Source organism: Propithecus coquereli, unplaced genomic scaffold, assembly GCF_000956105.1.
Source record: "Propithecus coquereli isolate 6110/MARCELLA unplaced genomic scaffold, Pcoq_1.0 Scaffold440, whole genome shotgun sequence".
NCBI lineage: Eukaryota > Metazoa > Chordata > Mammalia > Primates > Indriidae > Propithecus > Propithecus coquereli.
This window is the reverse complement of record NW_012150175.1, coordinates 1,387,377-1,397,420: the sequence shown is the minus strand read 5'-3', so window position 1 is coordinate 1,397,420 and position 10,044 is coordinate 1,387,377. Positions and strand designations below refer to the sequence as shown.

At 36.7% G+C, this 10,044-nt stretch overlaps 1 protein-coding gene across 1 annotated transcript in view; it reads right to left on the bottom strand.

Moving 5' to 3' along the window:
- The window catches only part of TM9SF3 (transmembrane 9 superfamily member 3), a 55,842-nt gene that overhangs the window by 4,282 nt on the left and 41,516 nt on the right, over positions 1 to 10,044 (bottom strand). Inside the window, exons 10-14 of the mRNA XM_012654501.1 lie at positions 9,510 to 9,649; positions 6,901 to 6,969; positions 3,637 to 3,783; positions 3,033 to 3,116; positions 2,840 to 2,916 (exon numbers count right to left, since the gene is read on the bottom strand). Coding sequence (XP_012509955.1) covers positions 2,840 to 2,916; positions 3,033 to 3,116; positions 3,637 to 3,783; positions 6,901 to 6,969; positions 9,510 to 9,649 — 517 coding nt within the window. The remainder of the gene's footprint in view (positions 1 to 2,839; positions 2,917 to 3,032; positions 3,117 to 3,636; positions 3,784 to 6,900; positions 6,970 to 9,509; positions 9,650 to 10,044) is intronic.

Genomic DNA, 10,044 nt, shown 5'->3' with positions numbered 1-10,044 from the left:
AGCAAGATGAAATTTCAACAGGAAAACCACTCAAAAAACTTAGCTGGATTCATTCCATTTTCTTTATAAATGTCAAGATGTTACCTCTCTAGGTCTTCCTAAGATCACATATACAAAAAGTTAAGTCAAGAAAAAAAATTTTAACTCTCAGCATAATCACATAATTCTGTATCTCTTTGAACACTGGTGATAATCAAGAAAAATCTCAGATTAATAAAGAAGATCCCAGTGCGCAATATTCTGAAGCAAGGATGGTCAACAATACTAAAGGAACCTTCTGATTACCTAAGAGTAATAGGACACTCCCATATGGCAAAATCTAGTTTTAACCCTCGGTCCCTATTCATCTTTCGTTCAAAGTTTGTTAACTAATTAATTATCACAAAAAATGGCTATCAGAGCAGCTATAAATAAAACATGTGACTATAATAAAGAGAATTGTCTTCTCTCATAGCTTGCAGAATCAGTTTCACTACAGTCAACCTCATTTGTGTGTGTGCACACATGATCACATACATGGCTTATATGAACTGAACAGACTCTTGATGAGAAACAAAGCAATCTTGGTACCCCCCAAAGGTATCCACAAATGTCATATCAGGACCTAGCTTTCAACAAGATTATCATACCTTCCTCATTCCATTGCCTGGCCTGTAGCTAAAGGTGGAATAATAAATAGATAGATAGATAGAAAGCCAGCAGTAAATAACAGAAAAAAGAGGGTCTGAATCTATCTGGACTACCTAGAAATGTTTCCACAGAATCCACTAATCCAGTCCTTCAGCTTTCCATTACTCCTATGAAGTAACAAAGGAATCGGTCTCATTTATTGAGTAGAACACTGAACTTGAAAAAAAGCAAGTTATTTTTATGAGTTTCCCTTAAGGTACCTCTGCCTGGACTTAATGTCATGGATTGCTCTGAGGTGAAAACACAAGATATAGAAACCCACAGAGACTGCGCAGAAACAAAGGCACAATCCCAGAGCAGAAGGAAGCCCAAGGACTTTTAGCCCTCATCCATAGCAGCAGCAGCCAGCCCTCACCAAGCATCTACCATCTATCTACCTGATGTTTATCCACATTCAATCACTGAATCCTCTTCACAATCCCATGAGGTAGGTATTACTTCTATTTTGCAAATGAGAAAAGTTGAGGGAAAAAGGTTAACACATTAACTGCTATGTGAGTTGATTTAACCCACGCTACTTTTGAACCCAGGGCCTCGGGAAGCATATGTAACTCACTCATCACTTTACCTTGGGAGCCACGAGAACTATTTTCCAAGTTGCATATAGCTCATTCACAGAAAACAATAAAAAATAACAATTTTTCCATTAAATTAGAAAGGGTAATTTTGTTTTCAAAGTTTTTATTCTATTTTCACAATAAAACACCGTGACTCCAAGGAAAAATTTTTTTCTACTGTGGCAGTCAATGCGTTAAATTTGGCCAGAGTGACATGGCTATTAAGTGGGGATGCCAGGATTCACACCCAGGACAGGGTGACCCCAGAAGTCCCAGCCCTTTTCATTCTTCACCATGTCTCTCCCACATAACTGGTTCTCGTTACCTAATCACAGTCTTGCCACCACACTTGTTGCTTTACACAAATGACACTACTTCTCAACTAGTCTGAAAGATATGCCCATTTTACAGATGAGAATGACACTTAGGTTAATGTGACTTCCACGGCCACAAAACAGGTAAGCATCAGTATGGAGATTTTTTTTTTTTTTTAAAGACAGAGTCTGGCTCTGTTGCCCAGGCTAGAGCGCAGCGGTGCGATCATAGCTCACTGCAACCCTCAAACCCTTGGCTCAGGCGATCTTTCTGCCTCAGCATCCTGAGTAGCTGGGACTACAGGTGCACACCACAGCGCCTGGCTAATTTTTTTCTATTTTTTAGTAGAGACGGGGTCTTGCTCTTGCTTAAGCTGGTCCGAACTCCTGACCTCAAGCAATCCTCCCGCCTCGGCCTCCCAGAGTGCTAGGATTATAGGCAGTGGCCACCACGCCCGGCCAGTATGGAGATTTAATCCAGTGCTTTCAGGCTCTCACATCCATACTCTTTCCATTTATCATGCTGTTTCCTGAAGTTCTCTCTTTATTTTCTAGCTATTCCACACATTCTAGACTCTATCGTATGGTGATAACTATTACCTTTTCTTTTTAATGGAAGACTGTGATGGACCCACGAAATAGTGGTATTATCCTCATTTTACAGAGGCTTGGAGAGCTTGGGGAACTGGATCAAGGCACAAAGAATACATGTGGCAGAGCCAGAACTTAAGCTCAGTCTGCAGACACCCAAGTATGTACTCAGAACTGTGCTGTCTCCTGGACACTGGCACCTTCATCAACAGTCTGAGAAGCTTCCTAACAGAAATCGTTCATTAACACCTTAACTTGCCTACATCATGATATTTTCTGTGGAACCTGAGCTTAAAAAAGGCCAGTTCTCCAAATGAATGAGAAACTAATTGTGGTATGAAATTCTGTGCTATACAGAAATTATTAGCATTTCTATAAAAATAGAAAGCAATGTGCTTGCTTTGGCAGCACATATAGAATTGGAATGATACAGAGAAGATTAGTGTGGCCCCTGTACAAGGATGACAGGCAAATTTGTGAAGTGTTCCATTAAAAAAAAAGGAAATTAATGAGGCGATAAATTAGGTTTGGAAGAAGAGTCAAAAGAACTGAAACCAGATTTTGAGGTTTATTTTGGTGGTCCTGATCAAACAACAGAATGGAATTTCTTGATTTCCAATTATTATACTTTTTAGATTCTGAGAAACTCAGATTTACTGATGATATTCAAAGAATTTCACAACTTACCACACATTATCCCCAAGGCTGTGCTAAATACCGCCATATATCCAAAGTAAAATGATGTTTGAAATAAGCCATACATCCTGAAATAAAACAAAATAACTACATATAGTATATCCATTTTAACTTTCCGTATAAGGCCTTAAATTTTAGTATTTAAAGGACAAATTTAGTAAAATGAGAAAATGTCTCTACTTACTTTGTTTTGAAAAAATAGTAGTAAAAGGAATACATGTAAACATAGATTGCAGTTGATGCAGCAGAGAGAAAACTTGTCCATTGCCTGGGGGAAAGAAAAGATAACTCTTTTGAATGCATACCACTAAAACAAAGATTTTAAAGCAAAAAATTTTATAAAAACATCTTTTAAAATTCTGCATATTTAAAAAACAAATATATGTATATGGTACTTAAATGTATCAACAAGAAGAGAGCCTAAGAATTGGAAGGAAAGATGCTGAATTTTGTCACATTCTCTATTATAAGTGACCTTAAATACACCATTTCCTTTTTCAGACTTAAGTCTCCTTGTGTTTAAAATGGAGTAATGCTTTGTAAAAATATTTCCATATCAAGCTATTTGTAAAAATACTTCTAACATAGTACCCCTCATTAATACAAAAAATTTGATACTATTTTTCCTCTAAAATCTTCGTTTTTATAACTGAAAAAAATCCCTATACTATCTTAAGTAGCACAATTTCTTTTACACAGATCTTTTACTCCTCTTGATAGACTTCAAAGCAAATCTTATTTTAAAATTTTATGGACCTCAACGTTCCTTCCCACAAATAGGTACTTACCACCTATAATCTTCTGCATTTAGTAGGAAATATGTGCACACGATGGTCACGCAAACAGTCACGATGCACAGGATCACCAGCACCAGCATCATGAAGCCATAGACATAATAGATCTTATATGCCCAGAAAGACGTGAAGATGAAATACCTAAATAAGATGCAATGAAGGCAGATGTTTCTAGTCTTTATCCTTGAAGCTCACTCTGCTCTTGCTTACATCTTACATCTTCATTCCCACTATTGTCTCACTTGAATCTCAATATTTTTCTCTCAGGTAACTTCCAACAGTTTCCTTACCCTTTCTCATCTATTAAATCCTCTAAAATTCTCTCCAAAATATTTTCTGGGATAATTTTTCAAGAACAGATTCTTCAGTAGGGCATTCACCTCTAAGCAAACTGAGTAAATTAGAAGCTTAAAGGAGTAAAATATAGAAAAGAACAAATGAAAATAGCTGAAAATCCATATCTGTAAAATAAAGTCAATTCCCTTATTTTTTCATTGTTTTGTAGATGCAACACTATTCAAGCAATGCATTTTGTATTTTATAAAACACGCTATTAAATAGAAAAATAAGTTTGATAGAGTAATAGTGTATAAAATTGGGAAAAGAAGACAATTAGGAAAGGAAAGCCTAAAGAAGATTCACACTGTCTTCAGAGTACAGTGAAGGGCATTAAGATTTTTCATTAAGATAAAGACCCTTTACCCTAAATCTGATACTAAGTCGTCATTAAGTTATAACAGAGCCTTTTTGCCTCTTCTTTTTCTTTTGTTCTCTTCTGCTTGTTAATTCATTCATTTATTTATCATTCATTCTTTCAACAAATATTTACCAAGGCCTACCACATATCAGGAAAGCAGTGAGAACAAAACTAAAGACAACAAAGTCTCTACTCTCAAGATTACTGGCTGGTGGGGAAACACAGTAAAGGATTATGATATGCTGTGATATGTCACCAATGCACTCAAGAGGGGCAACTTCCTGTTTTGGCTGGATGTAGCTTGGGGGGAAAGTAATGAGAACAATCAGATAAGGCATGTGGGGGGTGAGGGGAGCTACAAGAATGTTTTAGGAACAGGAACAACAAAGGCAAAGGTTAGCAAATAAGGGAATTCACTGCATTTTGAAAAACTCAAAGTAATCCAATATGGCTAGCACTTCATATGAAGTGGCAAGAACTAAGATATCAAGTTGGAGAAGTGAATGGGCCAGTTCTTATTATTACAAAAGTCCTTAATGACCACATTATGAAGTTGGGACCTCACTTCAATGAAAATGAGAAATCTTTAGCAAAGAAGTGACATGATCAGACTGATAACTTAAAAAGATCACTTTGGTTACCAGGAGGAGAATGAGTTTGAGGGTGATCAAAACAGAAGTTAAAGAAACAACAGAGTAGCAATCTATGTGTGGAACACAGTGCCTGAGAAAGCAGGAAGAGATGTGATCCCAAGTACTGAGGATAAGGGCAGAAGGCAAAAAGCAGTCACAGGTGAGTCAGGGTGAGGACACAAACCAAAGTCAGACTGGAACTATAGAAGAAGTTCCTGAACTGGCTTTCTTAATCCATGAGTTAGTTACACAGTGACACACACTCCAATCCCTCTCAAAGGTACTAATGCCCACAGCACACTTGGAGCTGGTAGGTGACAACATATCTACTTATGTCAGTTGTACTTGTTAGTGTGATTACACTAAATTGACTAAATTAAATGTTATATAAACCAATAAACATGGGCACAAAAAGGATGTGTGGTTTCTATGAAAATTATGTTGAATGCTTTAGAAAGATGTGATAAGGGCGAGTTGCTTTAAAAAAGTTACAAAATTAGATGTGGGTGAGATGGTCATAATAGACTGGGGGACAAATGTACAAATCTAGAAGGATTTTGCACTGAGAATGCTTCAGACAGGTATGTTCTTGCTCCATTTAAATTGGCTTTAAATGGCTGGAAAACACAGAAGCTGTATTATGAATGTCAAAGGAAAAACGATGGAAACTCCAATCAGCAGATACAAATCAAAGACAAGACTTTGGCTCTGTATTAAAAAAAAAAAAAAAAAAATCAGGCCACGTACAGTGGCTCATGCCTGTAATCTCAGGACTTTGGGAGGATCACTTGAGACCAGAAGTTCAAGACGAGCCTGGGCAACATAGCAAGACCTGTCTCTACAAAAAATTAAAAAAAAAAAAAAAAAAAAATTGGCCAGGAAGGGTAGCAAAATGCCTGTAGTCCCAGGTACTCAGGAGGCTGAGGCAGGAAGATCACTTGAGCACAGGAATTAGAGGTTACAGTGAGCTGTGATCACACTACTGCACTCTAGTCTGGGTGACAGAGAAAGACCCTGTCTCTAAAAAATAAAAATAAAAATAAATCAGTGAAGGGTGCACATTTCGTTGTTTTAAAATATTATGTATCATTTTAAATAATTCCCTTACATGAGCCAACTTCTTCATTAATTGACTACCAAATCCAATCATGTCCATGAAGGAGGCTCCTACTATACAGAAGAGAATCAGCAGTGGGGCATCTAGAAACACATAAGGGTATTTTGAGTTGTCACAATGATTGGTATTTTGGGGTGGGAGCCAAGGGTGTATGACTGCAGTACTTGAGAAAGTCCTATACAAAGAATTGTCTTGCCTAAAATAACCAGAGCATTCCCATCAGGGACACTGGGACACCAGCTGAGAAAAGAAAGGCTTATGTTCTGCAGTGGTGACAAAGGATGCAGATATAAGGCATGCCGAGTGGGCACAGGTGGCATACCTCCCACCCCCACACACGTACACACTTCCCAGCACTCCCGCAGGCCTCTATGGAAGGAACCTAGGAGTGACTACCCATCAAAAGATGTCAGGGCCTAGACTGACTAATAGGTAATGGTTTACCTAGTTCCTTGGGTCCTCAGAAATATTCAGTACCATGAAACCCAGTAATTCCTGACATCATGCATATGATCAAAGGCTGGTCTACTATTCTAGCATATATATGCTTTTAACTTCTAAGATCTCCTGTTAGGTGAAAGAGGTCTAGAATATAATACAAAGAAGTATAAACTTCACCTGAATATTTAAGAACAGAGCAGACAACTACCTTTATGTAGCCTATGTAAACCCCTTTCTGGAAGCCATGGAATTAACAGACTATCTCTATTAGATGTTTTCCCATCTGATGATTCTATATCTACCCTAACTCCTAAATTCTCTTATTACAATCACATCTCTCAAAACATAAATACATTATTAAAAAAACTTACATTTCAATAAAGATTGAGCCAAATGGTAAAATTCCTCCCAGGCAAACAATAACTGCAGGCTCCATGAACCTGAAAAATATTGAAATTAAAAGTAAACTTCTAGTATCATTTTCATATTATATTATATAAATCCTGATAATAGAAAGCAGATGCTTGATACTTAAAAAAATCACCTCTAAAGAGTAGAAACAAACCAGTAAAAAGAAGAGCCAGAACCCAAAGAGGTTCAATACACAGGTGGGACTTCAAATTATCCATAGGTTATAATGAATATTCTTTCCAGCATTAAAGGCTAAAACAAGTATTTGAGGAACACAAATTATTGCCACTGGCAGAACTCAAGAAAGACTCTTAAAGATTTACTCCTGTTCTACCACCCCTCAATTACTTTTAAGAACTCCAGAAGGCATTTACTCACAGAAAGCCAAAGGGAAAGAAAATGAGCCTTGAGACCCCTATCTGAAATAATGTTTCCCAAATTGTGGCTTTGCCATCTCTTTGCTCTCTGTCTCCTTGGCTCTGTAATTCCTTTTCCTACAAGTTATACAATTAAGGTATAAGTTCTGATTTATAATGAGGCCAAAGAAAGAATTAAAAATAAAATTCAACCTTCATTAATTCACTAAACAAGCATTTACTGACTGTAATTCATCATTCTCCACCTGGATGTCTTCTCTCATCTCCTACTTCTCTTCCTGCAAGCTTTGGCTCAAGTGTTCTCCCTTGAAAGCCTTCCCTGAGTCTCCCAGGAAGAGGTGGGTCTTTCTCCCATTCTCCCACTGCTTCTTGCACATAACTCCTCTGCAGCACTTACCACACTATATTGTAACTGGACAGTTACATATTGTAACTGTTACGTATATGTAACTGTCCAGTTACAATATATACAATTATATATATGCACATGCATGTACAGTTACAATATACACAATTACGTATAGGAACGCGTGGGTGTGTGTGTGTGTGTGTGTGTGTGTGTGTGTGTGTGTGTGTCTGTGTATCAGACATCACTAGATTATAAACTCTGGCAGGCAGAAGCTATTCATCTAGGTATTCTTAGTGCCTATCATAATATCTGGCACAGAGAAGATACTAAACTAATATCCCTGGAATGAACAAACTAAAAAACTGAGTTGAAAGCTGAAATAAACAACTTAAAAATCATTTAATCTAATCTTTCCTGTTTTACAGGAAGCCAAGATCCACAGAGGTTAAAAGTGACCTGTCTAAGGTGACACAGTCCGTGATAGCCAGATCCAGTATTCAGATTTAGGTTTCCATGTGATTATATCCCCCAAAAGGAAGACACACATGAACTTTCCTACACCTAAATGTGTGTGACCCATCTCTGATAAGGAAGGTCATGTGTGGTTCCCTCCTGCCCTTGGCAAGCCCCAGTGACTTAGATGAACTTTTGTGACTTCTGACCATGCTTGTTCTTTAACCACACCCTCCCCAGCAATGAGATGAACATCGGGGCATTGACAGGCCCTAATGGTCTAACATGGATTTAGGAAAAAAATAATTTAGTTTAAAGAATGGATAGAAAAGTTCTAGACAAAGTCTCTCATAAACACCAATCTAAGGAAAAAAAAGAACATGGCCAATTCCTAAGACAAGAACAGATCACTCTACAAATAAGTGATAAAGAACAAATACAGAATAGCATAAAGAAGCATTAATATTCAATTTACTAATTTTAAGCAAAATATGAGTTTACATTTTGTTCAAATTTGCATTATAAAAATAAGAAACATTAAAATATTAATTACATCATTTTATGTTCAAAATTTAAAAAAATAAAAGTCATCTCAAATTAAAAATCCATCAAGAATCAAAACTTCAAAGCTAACTGGTCAAATGAACTATAAACTTATGTTTATAATATTGCCACAGAGGCACCTCTTTAACTGTTAAACAGAAATATGTGTATCCTTTATCAGGATTAATCTTGGATCATGGGAGGTCCTCAAGAACACATTCTGTGCATAAAATGTAACAGTCATGTATTTGAGAGATTCTATACTATCCCCAAGAGAAGATGAGGAATAAACTATAATTGGTCTCAAATCCTAATTCACCTCTCAATTAGTAGGATGTATATGGCTATACATGTATTGCTTAGAATAATAAAATACTTAGAAATGTAGTAAATATTTCAGGTTTTGCAGGTGATATGATCTCTGACGTAACTACTGATCTGTCAATCCTGATGCTACAGTGTAAAAGCAGCCACAGATAAAATGTAAATAAATGGGCTGAGTGCTAACAAAATTTTATTTACAACAATGAGCAACAGATTTGGCCCGCAGGCTTAAGAAAACCATTGCAGCTTTAGTCCCCACCCCCATCCACCTTTATACACCAAGGTTCTTATCAAAGCATCCGACCTATCTGTAAATGGCACAACATTCAGAAAGTGAAATAAGGATGTAATTTTTATTACCACTAATAATAATGTAGGTTAAAGGAAAAATTAAAATGAACAAATTCTTAAGTTCAAACTTAGTAGTCATGCTTATCAATACACACCAATTCTAAAGTTAGAATAGCCTTAAGAACTCATATATCATGAGAAACAATCACATAAGATTTAACATTCTCTTTACCATTTTTTCTCCGGTATAGGACGAGGCACGGCATTGACACGACAAGGAAAGTTGGGCTGACCTGACAGATTTCGGCCAAGTATTGTACCAACAAGATTTAGAGGAAGAATAACAAAAAAACAGATGCAACAAACGGCCACCTGTAAATTAAGTAAAAATGTGTGATTACTTGGAGAACAATAACATTAATCAAAACAAAAAAAAGGGACACAAAGATTTAAACACAATTTGGTCGCAAAAGAAAATGTTTAAGTTGTCCACTGTCAGAATGGAAACTTACTAGAATGGATAAAATTTTAAGAACTGACCACATCAGGTGCTGACAGTGGTGTGGAGCAACTGAAATTCTCATACAATGCTGCTGGGAATGTAGAATGTCAAAAACACTCTGGAAAAGTTTAGCAGTTTCTTGAAAACTTAAACTTATCATATGACCTGTCCATTCTACTCCTAGTTATTTATCCAAAAGAAATGAAAATATATGTCCACATAAAGACTTGTACATGAATACTCATAGCAGCTTGATTTGTAACAG